The sequence below is a fragment of the Sinohyriopsis cumingii genome, chromosome 17, assembly GCF_028554795.1.
Source record: "Sinohyriopsis cumingii isolate HCF-2022 chromosome 17, ASM2855479v2, whole genome shotgun sequence".
Lineage (NCBI taxonomy): Eukaryota > Metazoa > Mollusca > Bivalvia > Unionida > Unionidae > Sinohyriopsis > Sinohyriopsis cumingii.
In genome coordinates, this window is record NC_142977.1 from 29,325,794 (window position 1) to 29,340,990 (window position 15,197).

The 15,197-nt window shown below is 33.4% G+C and overlaps 1 protein-coding gene across 1 annotated transcript in view; it reads left to right on the top strand.

Moving 5' to 3' along the window:
* The window catches only part of LOC149778337 (protein SCAI-like), a 121,231-nt gene that overhangs the window by 26,554 nt on the left and 79,480 nt on the right, over positions 1–15,197 (top strand). The window contains exon 3 of the mRNA XM_089939150.1: positions 2,882–2,968. Within this exon, the coding sequence (XP_089795276.1) occupies positions 2,882–2,968 (87 nt within the window). The remainder of the gene's footprint in view (positions 1–2,881; positions 2,969–15,197) is intronic.

Here is a 15,197-nt window from a genome sequence, read left to right on the forward strand (position 1 = left end):
AAATTTTAGCCACACCACAACCATGTTATATCCGAATTCGTGTTATAATGGAGCATGCTATAGCAGGGTCACACTTTATCTGGATTACATGCGTTTAACAACCACAGTTTCTGATTTTAAAAATATTTAGCAGCATTTAAAGGAGACCAGAAATCAAACTCCTTTTACATGTGTAATTCTCTACAGATTTGAATTTGACTATGTTTATAAATTAAATATCATAAGCAGGTAGTGATTATATTGCGTGGAAGATACCATGATTCTGTAAATTGCTGAGTTTTGATGAGACAACAGATTACATGGTCCAATGATGCAATACTAGCCAGTCCTCGAATACAGACATAAACATGGCGAGTGAGACAGACAGAGGGAGACCAGATTTGGTTGGACATTCAAAAGTTGAATCTGCTGTCTGGTATAATAGTTTATGTACTGTACTTAGGTCAGTGCTCAAAGAATGTTTTTTTAGGCACATGCCCCAGGCTGGTGACTTAAATATACTCAAGCCGTGACTGAAATTCCACAAGCCTGGACAGGTCATACCTGTCAACTCTCAAGCCAGGAGAAAAACCTCCCAATTTTTTGGGTATTTTCTCATCTACCTCCCGATCTCGTAAAATCCCCCATTTTTTTGCAGAGATGTCCTGATTATTACATTATGTCTGTCAATTTTCATTTCTCAGAAGAAAAACAAAAAGCCAGACCATACATAAAGAGATATAACGTATGCAATCCGCATATGCCATATTCTATTATATCACTCGTGAATATTGTAGTGATGAAATCGATGCCGGATTTAGGCATAAGCTAAACAAGCTACAGCTTAAGGTGACACAGTCTGAACTCAGTTCTGATGGGGCCTCTTAATTTTATTTTATACCAAAAAGGGCCTCTACAGCTTTCCATAGCTTAATATCACATTACATTTTTTTTTCTTCAGTAAATATAACGTTAAGACTAAACATTATTCACGTAAATTTCAGATGTTTTTAAACAACTACAACAGTATTATAGTATATAATTTTTTTAAAAAGAATACAATTTTCACCAATTAGCTTAATGAAAGAGCACTGTGAACGCTGTGAAATTTTCTCCGCAAACAAAATCGCATCTCCATTTCCACCAAAGAAACTCGGCCAGTTAATCACCTAACATTCCTCTACCGTATATGTAAAGTTTAATTACCATGATTAAATTAAAAGAAGGAATAAAACAAAATATACCATGTAGTATATGTGCCCCTAGAACTAATTCAGAATAAATATTTTCTTAAGTAAACTGTGTTACATGCATTAAGACTTAAACCTAAGGAAATAAGGTGGGACATAAAACGTGGGAAAAACAGTTGCCACATGTACAGTAACTTGTGACTGCAGATTTGGACTGTTAAAATGAAGTCCTAGGCATCGTAAATTACAATAACATAGTCATCGTTTATTTGGCAATCAGTTGCTGTTGCTTACATACACAATTTGAACATGGTTTCTATGTCCAAAGGGCAGTCCTTTTCACAAAATAAATGCAAGGATAAGGATTAACTGTTAATTAGTCACACTGGCTTTATTGTTTGTGTACTTAAATTAAAACTTCAGCTATTTTGCAGTTTAGCCAGAGCCGACCAGAATATGTAAATGGGGCTTGTCCTGTGGGAATAATAAGGTGTATCACAGGGAGAAATAGCATGACCCTTGGGCGCACACACATTGGGGCAAGGGGGTGGGGTCAATAGTCTCCTTCCCCCAATTTCTGTTGTCTGACGAGGTTGAACGAGTTAATGTGAAACTTTGACCTCTTTCTTTTAATTGCTGCCATTTAAACTGCCCAAAGGATAGTTTTACATCAGTTCCAGTCATTACAGATTACCATTTATAAATACTACATGTAACAGGCATAGACTGCAAGTTTTTTTTTTTTAAATTTTAAATTATTTTTTTTTAAAGATTACTGAAACATGACAGGTTTAGAATTTTTTTTAGCAAAGCTTCCATTTGATTAAAATCAGATCTCAATTTCACCTAGGACAGTGGTGATTTGATTTAGATTGTGCCGTGTTAAGGCATGTATGTCAACATCTTGAAAATACATTTAGTCATTTCACCAGTATGATCAAAGTTTCCTCAGGCAAACAATTTTTATTTCGACAAGCCCTATGGGCACCTCACTTTGAATACAGGATGGGACCAAACTAAAATCAGAGGGGCCCAGGTGTCGGGCTATCAGATTTTTTTTAGCTCTGCTGGTATAGATAAAAGATCTGTGAATTGATTATTGCATTTTGTGGTCACTTACTCGGCCTTCTGCCTATTTTCATAACTCACACGTTTAACACTTTATCCAGGATTTAAAATATCTAACGATATATCTGGTACAGCGCCAACTTTTAGCGCTGTATGTTTGTTGCTTTGAAATCGACTTGCTTGTAATAATGTATCCATGCTTTCTTTATGCCTTTATCTTTTGGCTTTTCTTAATGTGCTATTACACCTGTAAGCAATGCAAAACGGCATTGTCTTTTACTCTGGCAACTTCCACTTTGGATGCTGGAGTTGCTACTATGACGTCACATCCCGAAAGTAACCAAATAGGTGCGGAAATTTTGCATATATATATTAAAATATTGGCATTACAGTTGCAGGTGATACTTAAGAATAAGGTTTTCTTCTATAGTGCTTTTATTATTATTCTATATTTCCATTGGTTTCTGGTCTCCTTTAATTGTAATTAAAAGTACAGAGTGTGGTAGTACTGGGTCTGATAGTTTCCCTGCAGCTTATTTGTTGATTGCTGTATCAGTTTCTTTTACAGGCAAGTTTTGGACCAAAAATATGATTTAAATGATGGCAGTGTTGTTTATAGATTGCTGTATCAATTTCTTTTACAGACAAGTTTTGGACCAAAAATATGGACTTAAAAGATGGCAGATAGGAGAGGTTGCATCAAAAATAGGTCAACTGTACTACCATTACTAGTAAGTATTTTACTCGGGGTTGAAAAAAATTAAATTTCAGAAGCACACGATCCATCATGAATTTGACTGGGAATGTAAATTTTCTGCTACTTGCCCAAAATTTTATATGAAATATGAAGACTTTGTCAATATAGTGTTGGGAAATCCCAATTCTGTCATTATAGTATTTCTTATTTTCAGCCTTTTGACTTAGTATATAGTTATCTCTGTGATTACTACAACACTGTTTTAGTAGAGCCATTAATGAATACAGTGAATGAGGCAAGGTCATCATATACAGGGGTTACAGACATAATAGAAAAATATAATTCAAATAAGTACAATGGGATCTAGTTACATACTTTTGTTATATCAAGGTTGGTATAATGAGGTATTTTATAACAAGGGGACATTGTATTTGATATGCTTCTACATAGCTGGTGCCAGAAGCAGTGTTCTGCTGACTCAAATAAAAACAGCTTTTGATTTGCTTGTAGGTACATGTAATTTACTGTTGACACCTATAAGGGACATATGCAGTAGGTGTAGGATTAGTTTTTTTATGCAGATTAGGTAGTTGATATGCAAATAAGTTATTTCATGTACAAATAAAGTACATTTACAAATGAAATGTGAACCATTCACTTACTACCTGCATATAAATACTGTATGTCACTTGTACCTGACATGCACTTTGTACATTGTAGGGGAATGATTCAGATTTGATATCCAAAGTTGACTTTTCAGTTATAAATGAAGTATAAAAAGATCACTTACAGGTGAAATGTAAGTCATACAAAAAATTATATGTGATTTAAGGAAAGTTTCTTGATAATTTAATGAATTTGGGTTTGGCTAATTAGCTGCTGTACCCCCCCCCCCCCCCCCCCCCCCGCCAGCTTGATGGCAAATCATATCTTTGTGTAAATATGAAGTTTGATAGTAGGTATATCCGCATTATCCCGAGTCATCACATTTGAAACAGGCTAGCACGATATCAAAAGTTTAGGTGAAATAAAATCAAAATTTGACAGCCATAAAGATAATTTATTCCCATGTAATAAATATAATCCTTCTTTCAAAAATGCATCTGAGAAGAATCCACTTTAGTCAAGTAGACACTACAGCAGAATTTAAAATCAGATTTTGATTCACCAGCTGCTATGTACTCAATAATTGGCTTTCAAAATCTGATGGCCATTCTGCAATCCAGTCATCAGCATATCTAGGATAGCACACAATATCAGAAAGCACAAAAAGCAAATAAAAGGAAAGCACCAAAAGGAAGCAATTTGGTGTAACATCATTCCTTACTGGGGCTTGCACCATTGCTTAAAATGTTCCTGATATATAATACAAGAGAACACTTCCACCTAATTGTGCCAGTGTAGACAATTATTAAACCTGCAGTGGATAATAATAATAACAATAATAATAATAATAACAGTAATAATAAAAAAGGCTTTATTTAGAGAAAGTAACTCATTTAGTTACAGAACTAATCTACCTTGAGGCCTTCTATCTGTTATGTACAATATGTTCAGTATATACAACATGATTTGAAGAGTCTGGCTTGACACTAATTAATTAAGTATTTTTAAAATTCAAAGTATCAAGCCTGGAACACATGCACAGGTATCAATGAAAACATAAATATATATAAAACATAAAATATCTTCCTGCATTGAAAAATTCAGCCATGAAAATGATGCAAAATTACAGAAAAGCAGGCGGTACTTTTTGTACTAGTACTGTTCAGTTTTCTAAAGATTTCATCCATTTAAGACATTGCTTATGAAAAGATGAAATGCTAGGAGCCTGCCTTATGTCACTGGGAATGTTGTTCCATACCAGTGGACCAGTATATTGAAAACTTTTTTTTAAACAATTCCTTTGGCCTTGGTATAATGTAATTTTTACTTCTTCTTGACCTTAAATCTGGAGTACCATCAGCATCTTTTTGGTGAAAGATATTGCTTAGATAGACAGGAATGTCTTTTTTGGATACTTTATATGTCAATTTGGCCTTTCTAATAAATATTCTTTCATGTATTGTTAAAACCTTTATATTATTCATTGCATCCTGAAAATTGTCTATACAATGATCTAGAAGTAAATGGCAAGCCCTCTTTTGGAGTCTTAAAAGTGTTATGTTTGAATTAGAGGACTATTACCCCAGATTACATCACAATAGTCCAGATATGGCTGAATATAACTTTTTATAAAAAATGACCCTATACTGAAGAGGAATGTATGTTTTGATTTTCCTCAGTAGCCAAAGATAAGAATTAACCTTTTTTGAAAGGAGTTTAATGTGAATAGAACAAGTAAGATTGTTATCTATGAATACACATAGAATTTTATCATGAGAGGTCATGTTATGGCTCACATTGTCAAAAAGAACCTGGAGTTTGTTGCTATAAAGTCTTTATACTACTTACAGTTTTATGATTCAGAGAATTTTTCAATGTAGTTATATCCCTTTTTAATTTTACTATATAATATAGTAGTTGGTATCTTGCAGGTTGTGTATAGTATAGATGCACAGACTTATTTTTACCTGCACAAGCATCTACATCACAGCCTTACAAAGCTCCAGATACTAAAAGGTTTGCTTTGAGGTATTACCCAAAATTACATTACAGTAGTCCAGATATGGCTGAATTTAACTTTTATAAAAGATGACCCTATACTGAAGAGGAGTGTATGTTTTGATTTTCCTCAGTAGCCAAAGATAAGAATTAACCTTTTTTGAAATGTGTTTAATGTGAATAGACCAAGTAAGATTGTTATCCACAATTACACCAAGAATTCTATCTTGAGAGGTCATATTGAGGCTCACGTTGTCAAATAGAACCTGGAGTTTGTCGCTATCCAGTCTTGCTTGTTTTTGTTGTGTTGTAAATAGTAGGACTATCATTTTTTCTGTATTTATGATCATACTTTTTTTCTTTGCACCACACTTGAAGTCTGTTGAGAGCATCTTGTAAGTTATTTTCAAGTACCATTTTGGTTTTATCAGTCTCAGACAGTGTAGTATCATCTACATAGAGTTCAGTGGAAGAAAGTGAAGTTCCAATCTTAAGAGGTAAATCATTGATAAATAGAATGAAAAACAGAGGTCCAAGGATAGAGCCTTGTGGTACTCCACAATTAATATTTTTACTTTCAGAAACTTGACCATTTAAAGATACTTTTTGTACTCTATCGGTTAAGTAAGAAGTAAACCAGTTTAGGGAGTTTTCACTGCATTGATAGTTTTTAGTTTTTCGAGCAAAATTTCATGGTCTACCAGATCAAAAGCTTTACGAAAATCAACCATAATAGTGCCTACCATTTCTCCTTGATCTAATGCTTTCAGACATTTATCAATCGAAGATACAAGTGCAGTTTCACAGGAGTGATTCTGGCAAAAGCCAGACTGATTATCATGAATAAGATCATAAGTATTCAAATAGTTGAGAAAAGAATCATGTACATGTTTTTCTAGTAATTTGGAGAGACAAGGAAGGATAGAGATGGGTCTGTAGTTATTTACATCATCTTTTGTTCCTGCTTTATGCAATGCTATAACCTTGGTAGTTTTCCATGTTTTTGGAAATTTATTAGACCTAATACTTTCATTGTAAATAAAAGCTATACTCTCTACAATTGCAGGTGCAGCTACCTTTTGTAGTCTTGGTCCAGTCATATCAAGTCCTGTAGCTTTACAATCATCCATTTTTAAATATATTTCAACACAAATTCTGAACTCATTTCAGGAAATTGAAACTTGATATTGTTTGGTAGTTTTTTAGCACAAAAATGAGTTTCAGATGATCAGATGAAGTTCTGGGTTCTTTAAGTTTTTCAGCAATTTGAACCAAAAAGTTGTTAAAAATATTAGAGATGTCAGTTGGATTATCAGTATAAATGCCATCATGACTGAGGGATAACATTTCAGCTTTACTCTTACATTTGCGTGCACCAAACCCTGTAAACACTTTTCCAGATAGCTTTGGGATTACTTTGGTTTTCATCCAGCTCTTTTTTATAATGCGAGTGTTTGGCTTGATGTATCATTTTATTAACTTTACTCATCCAAACTCTATATTCAGTTTGATTTTCTACTGATTTTAGTTGATCTCTTTACTTTATTGCTTCTAAAATTTCTGGGTAGATCCAGCCTGGCTGGTGGTCTTTCTTTATCCTGTGTGTTTTTAAAGGGGCATGCTTGTTCACTATACTTTTGAACAGATCTGTCCAAGTATCTAAAACATCATCAATATCTTCAAAGATTTGGACTGTATTCCATGGAATCTGTTTCAGATCTTCTAGGAATTTAACAGTATCAAAGTTTTGAATTGATCAGTAAGTAATGGATTTATGGATATTTTTTTGTTGATTTGCCATTGACTTTACGTGTTGTATAATGTATTTGTTAATGGTACTCTTGTTCAGCTTTCATTATTTGTGCAAGGGATTCAGTTTATAATATTGAAAATTTGCAGGAATGCATTGTTTGATATTTTAAAAACATTTGTAAAATGAATAGTTCGAAACAAGACAAGTTTTAAGAAAAACAATTCTGTTAGGATGGATTGAGGCTTAACGTAAATATAGTCCAGTTATTGAGTGTGTAAATATTTCACTTAGATAACATTTGGCAACTGATGAGAAAATAATCCTGATGCTAGAATAGTAAATGTGATTTTGACAGACCTAATGAGTAATTGGAGTTTAAGAAAGAAGCAAATGCCTCACTTGGGTCACTAAAGTGGGAAAATGAATAATGATGTTTGTTTAATATGGTATTGCTTAGAATGGAATGGTTTGAAATCCAACTTTGTACAAACAGTCCCACAGGCAGTTGTTAAATGCCCAGCCTACTTAGTGCACATAGGGAGGTTGTGCAGCCAGCAAAATTATTGACTTCTTGTCATTTGTGTGATTATGCAGAATTGATGGTCAGAATGGAACAAAAAGTAGTCTGGCAGAAAATTGCTCCAGTACTGACTGCAGTGAGGTTCAGGGATGCATAATTTAATGCACTGAATTAGACTACATTATTGCTGTCTGTGTCAGTACTTTTTTAAATATTGATTTTTGAAATTATTTACAAAATTTTACCATTGTAAATTTTTTATAAATGTTAATACAAATCTGGTGTAGTATCTACGTAAATGGGAAAAAAATGGTGTAGTATCTCAATAAATGGGAAAAAATGGTGTGGTATCTCAATAAATGGGAAAAAATGGTATAGTATCTCAATAAATGGGGAAAAAATGATGGAAAAAATGGTGTAGTATCTCAATAAATGGGGAAAAAATGATGGAAAAAATGGTGTAGTATCTCAATAAATGGGAAAAATGGTATAGTATCTCAATAAATGGGGAAAAAATGGTGTAGTATCTCAATAAATGGGAAAAAATGGTGTAGTATCTCAATAAATGGGAAAAAATGGTGTAGTATCTCAATAAATGGGAAAAAATGGTGTAGTATCTCAATAAATGGGGAAAAAATGATGGAAAAATGGTGTAGTATCTCAATAAATGGGAAAAAATGGCATAGTATCTCAATAAATGGGGAAAAAATGGTGTAGTATCTCAATAAATGGGAAAAAATGGTGTAGTATCTCAATAAATGGGGAAAAAATGGTGTAGTATCTCAATAAATGGGAAAAAATGGTGTAGTATCTCAATAAATGGGAAAAAATGGTGTAGTATCTCAATAAATGGGGAAAAAATGGTGTAGTATCTATCCATAAACACACTGACTTTCAGGCAGGTTTTGTGAGAAAAGAAATATAATTTAAAGCTGTTTACTGTCTTAATCAAGTAAGCTGAACTAATTACTATATTAATTCATGTAATACAAATTCAAGGTAAAGGGCTGAAATTGATTCACCAACAGAACTATATAAATATTCTTATCAGTTACAGTACATATAGTAATGCCAGTCAAAAAGTTTTACCAAGTAAATGTGTGACATGTATACCTGTATTAAGATGAATTTTACATCACATACTTAAATAAAGATGAGGTATAATAGGAAAATGTGCCATATCAAACACCATCATATTTAAGATGACTCTTTTAAATGGAAGGCACCACCCAAACCTAAATTGCAAGCTTGTTTTAAAGCTTGCAGCAAGCTTGCCACAAGCTTATTTATAAAGCTTGCGGCAAGCTTGTATTTGGAACATTGCAGCAAGCTTGCACAAGCTTATTTAACAAAAGTGCCATAAGCATGCACAAGCTTGCGAAAGCTTAAGCTTGCACAAGCATGCGCAAGCTTGTTATTTATTTACCTAGTACAGTAAGTATACACAAGCTTGCGCAAGCTTGTTACTAGCTTGCGCAAGCTTGTTACTAGCTTGTTGCAAGCTTGCGCAAGCTTGTTACTAGCTTGTTGCAAGCTTGCGCAAGCTTGTTACTAGCTTGTTGCAAGCTTGCAGAGATTTCTTGCTACAAACATCTGGGCTTTCAAAAATCAGACATGATTGTGTTTTCCCCCCTTCCAAAAAAACCCCTGAAAATGTGAAGGGGGGGTCTGGGAGTCCGAAGGCCCCTGTCCAGAAATGCATTTTTGACTCAACTGCTCCTGGTGGACCACATTATCATAATATATTGCAAAGTTTTACTTCATTCCAATGAAGTAATCTGCATATTTAATGATTAAATAATGTAATCTTATAGTTGCAATGCAGTGGAAAGCAAATCTGTTCCACCAAAACATTAAGTTTAATTCCATTGTTCAAGTTTATTCATTCACTGCAAGCTTACCCAAGGCTGCAGAAGCTTTATGTGTTCCTCTAGCTGCAAGTGTCACGCCCCTATGAAATGATCATGAATAATGAATGAACTGTTCATGAACTTGGTTCAAGAACCATTCATGAAAGTTCATCAAAAGGTTCATGAATTATTCTAGAACGTGCATGAACTGAAAACAGTCCACAAATTGGATCATCATCATTCATGAACAAGTGCATGAACATATTCATGAACTATGATGAACAAAGTTTCTCAATGATTCATGACTTCATGAACAGTGCATATAAAACAAAATATGATTACCTGACAAGTCACAAATACCTATTTCATCCTGAATCATACAATAACCTTAGATGGGGGATGGGGTTAATACAGTATAAAATCCAACATATTATCTTAAAAACTGTATTTGATTTCAGATAAATTTAAACTGACAAGTGATATTCTTTTTTTTTTACCCTTAGCAACACTTTTTGTATGTTCTGTAATATTTCTATGAAAAAAAAATGTTCAAGAGATATTGGGGCAGTTGCCTACCATCAACTGTTGAAGCATATTTCATCATCATGGGGCTGTCTTTCACCTGGGGTTTCTCCTGACCAATCTTATTCCAGAGACTGACCTGTCTGATAACTCTTTTGTGAAGATGTTCAGGGTCTATAATTTAATCAAATCCTGTCCATTGTCACTACTGAATGTCTCCTTCTGCAACTTAAGCTGTTCCATCCGATTACTGTTTGGATCTTTAACATTGTTGCAGCAGTCACAATTTAATGTCTCTTCCATCTTGGATCCTCCAGTTTTCAAATTTTCCTCCTTAACCTACAAACTTCATCCTCTAACAATTTTACTTTTCTGCTGTCTGGTCTGAAAAAAGGTAAAGTTAGTTAATTACAGATAATCTCTGATCAACATTTTTTTTAGCTTTTAGCACATTATCATTGTACCCCACTTTACTTACTGGAATAATATGATCCAACTCAAAAATGATTTAATCCCTTACACATAATACTGAGCATTTATATTATTGCAGAATTTTATCACTGTTTTATATTAATTGAATCTGTCTAGCCATAGGTATAGTCACAAGAGACGGATGTTTTATTCAGTAAAATATGACAATTTTTTTGACAACATCGTTACACTAAATAACCGTATATATTACAGATAACGGTTATTTCATGCTTTCAAATATTTTCGCCATTTTTTATTGATAAAACGCCAGACTTGTGTGGTATAGGCCCTTAGTATGTCACTAATGCATCCACTCCGACTCCGCATGTTGCGTATAGCTGCTTCTGGTTTCATCACGTTGTTATTTGCACTTTTATTGTGAACAGTTTCACACATTAACTATTTTCTTAAGTTTTTTTTTTTTTAAATTACCAAATTACATCAGATTATAGAAATAGTGATGTCATGTAAAAGAAAACGATCTCGAACATCTCAACTCCTATTGATATTGTACCACGTCTGGTATCGAGAACTGGGGGGTGGGGGTGATAATGTTTAGTGATTTTCAAAACTTCGATGAGCAAGTTTAAATTAGGTCTGAACAAAATCGTGTCATTAGCTTGGTTATAAATAATATGATGACATATATAAACCAAAAAAATATCCATATAACTTCTACTGAAATAATCACGAATGACCAAGAAAAAGATACTCACCGTAATTTTGGTCGTCCAGGCTTGGTATGCTTTTCCACCTAATTTTGCTCTCACCAGATCATTTCCTTCATATTCTTTAAAATCGCTTCTCTGCACTTCTGCTTACTTTAAAAAAATGATATCGAAAATATTCTCATCTGTCCATTCCATGGAGTCCACGGTTTTTGTTCGAGGTTTTTGCCTAACCATCTGCATGATCTTTGGTTTCTGAGGAAGCTTAACTGTTGAAATCGCGCGCATATATTAACCAATCATATCGCGTCTTTTTTCATAGTCATCCAGTCAGGATAATCGTTGTTAATATATTTCGGTTTTTACTGCAAATTGGCAACCAGTGACTAAGTCAATAGAATATGCAGTTTATAACAGTAATGGAGAGAAGAAAAAAAACGTTAGGACAAAGTCATTGAAAGCTTTTTAAAGCAAATACATTTTGTTGATGCTGGCCAGAAAATATTTTCCCATATTAATCCAGAAATACTCAGGTTAAGTACACAAGTATTGAATTAAAGATCTGTATGAACATTTATACAGTATATCATTTTAAAAAAAGAAGAAAAAATTCACCTTTATTTAAATTTCACAAATATTGTGAGAAGTTTGTATGATAAATTTTCATGAACATTTTATGAATATAATGATATAGATATTTAATATACATTTTTTTAAGAAATACCATGGTATTGCATCAAAGTACTTGAATTGTTCATGAACCATTAGTTCATGACATTTCAGGAACTTCAAAGATACTATAATAGTTCATAAAAATTCATCAGTGTGTTCATGAACTTCAAGTACATGATTCATCAAAATTCTTGAAGTTCATGAACTTAGTTGAGGAACTTTCATGAACACTTCATGATTGTTCATCAAGTCATGAATTTGTTTTCGTAAGGGCGTGACAGTGATGGTGCCTGCTACTTGCATACATGGTCTCAAACTTTCACAAGCAATGGATATATATATATATATATATATATATATATATATATATATATATATATATATGAAGAAACTTGTTGCAAGCTAGTTTAAATTTACTTTCTGAAACATACAAGAAAGCTTGCGCAAGCTAGTTTTACTTTCTGAAGAAAACAAGTAAGCTTGCGCAAGCTAGTTTTACTTTATGAAACAAACAAGAAAGCTTGTGCAAGCTAGTTTTAATTTCTGAAGCAAACAAGAAAGCTTGTACAAGCTTGCGGTTATATCCAGCTATCTTGCCTAAGCCTGCACTTGCTTTTACAAGCTTGCGCAAGCATCCATGTTAGCTTATAAACATCAAACTAGCTTATTGCCAGCTTGCCACAACCTTTCGGCAAGGATGCATTTTGGTTTGGGCATTCTAGTCTTTCAAATGCCACTACTAACTGTAAATGATAGGAACCTGTTAATTGCTTAAAAAAGACTGGTAAAGTGTAGTTTTGTAAAGGGTTAACAGTACTTTTCATACGATGTCAAAATAATTGCATACCTTAACATTTATGTTAGAATAACTTCTCATAAAAAATTGCTTCACAAATTGAATTATTGGAAAAAAATTATTTCAAAAGTCCTCATGTCCTGAAAAAAAGTAGATTGGGGAATATGCATAAACTCTGTTGCCAGAAATTAATGAAACTTTGTGATTTTGTGTCGTCAAATTGTATAATATGTGATGCATTAGCATGCTGTTTAACTTTTCTCATGGAAATAAACAGAATTTTTAATTTATTAAAATAAAACCCCTTCACCTCCAATGAATGGCATTATCAGAAAAAATAAATCAGTCTTGAATTGTATTTCCTTTATTTCTTAAATTGTGTGCCAGTGCTGTTGTTAAATGTGCCTTAGTGGAAGCTTGGTGATGGCAAGTACTCGAATATTCATGTGCATTCTGTACAGCCATGCAACTGTCCATACATTATCTACACATTGACTAACCTCAGTGTTAAAGATTTCAGTACCATTATATCATCTGATTTGGGTTATAGTTTCAGTTGCAAATACCTTATTATGTGTAATCATAGGTCATAGATTGCTACATCAAGTAACAAATTTTCTGATATTGTCAATGAAATTGACCATCATTGTTAAAGGCTTTTCCTATGCTTACAATGCGTTTTGGCATTTCTGTGCACTTAAGGTTTCCGTCTCCAATATTGAAGCAAAACACATACCGAATTTGACCAATTGATGAAAATAAAATACAGCAATGTTTACCAGTTGAAAAGAGGCAATTGTCACCAGACTATTTTGTTCAAAATAATATTAATTTTGGACACAGGGGATTACCACCCCCATGCTTTTCTGACATGTCGGCCTATTCTGCAGTGTTAAAAAGATGTAATATTTATTTATCGGGCAATATAAATGAAATGCATTACTTAGGACTGTTTCTATCAGCATTTCAGTTGAGTAATTAGGTCAGGTTTATAGCTAGTTTTACAAAATGCATCGCAATAATGCAAATAAATGGCAGGATATATTAAGCAAACAAAACCGATCTTGTAAAAAAGTTAGTAAAGTTCAAGATTTTATAAGGCAAATAATCTATTATGTGGAAGAGAAACAACAATGAATAAGATGTAATGTGTTTACAATATCTTGTTGATGGGGAAAAATTACTAAAGAATTTAGAAACAGTCTACGCCAGTGAATTTATTGAGAATTTATATTGTAGCAGCATGTTGACACGTTGGATAGCAGACAATTTTGTATGTGTGGGACAACTTCTTGCAAAAATGGAAACTTCGATTAAAATGCAGTTTTGTTTAAGGTATACATTTCCATCATTTATATAATGTATTTATTTGTATGATTCTTAAAGATACATAGTAAATCGGATTTTCTAGGTTACCGCGGTTCAAGAAGGTCATGGAGTGGGTCTTCATGTTGACATTTAGAAATCACATTTTCATATGCATTTTGAGTTGAAAGGAAAGGAAACTTTCATGGCACAGTTAACGTGTTCCAGTCATATTAGAAAATACAAAAATGCATCAGATTCCATTACTTTTATTTAAGTTTGATACTGACTTCCTTTGAAGAAAAGTTCTTTGTTTTTATTGAAGACTAGTCAGCTTTCTTTGATGAAGGGTGCATGCATTATTGAAGTCACCATTAAAGGACAGCTTTAGAGAACCAAACAAATGCCCATTTCTTATTGTGGCAGCAACATCAATGTCATATTTAACCAAGCACTTGCTGTTACACCCTAATCAATCAGGCTTTAGACAGAACCATTCCTGTGAGACTGCCTTGATCTCCCTAACTGATAAATGGCTTCAAGCACTTGACCAAGGTAGAATAATAGGAACTGTATTTGTAGATTTCAGGAAAGCTATTGACATGGTGGATCATGAAATCCTTTTGAAGAAACTGAAAATCTACCAGTCTGATGAAAGAACAGTTAGATGGTTTACTTTTTACTTAAGTGAGAGAACACAACATGTTTACATCAATAATGTTCTGTGTGAACCTGAAACAATTAGATATGGAGTACCACAAGGCTCAGTTCTAGGTCCATTACTATTCATTTTATTTATTAATGACCTACCACTTTTACTAAGAGACTCAATATCATCTACAGATCTCTATGCAGATGACACAACATTGTCAGACATCCAAAACACAAAGCATGAACACGAAATTTCTTTACAGAATACCCTAAATAAACTGGAAAACTGGTGCACATATAATGGCAAGGTGGTAAATACTGGTAAAACTAAAATATTGCTTATCTCAACACGGCAAAGAAGGACAAATCTTGATAGTGATGAACTATGTCTGACATGGAAGGATACAAATTTGCAAATGGTCTGTCATGATAGACTACTTGGCGTTCTGGT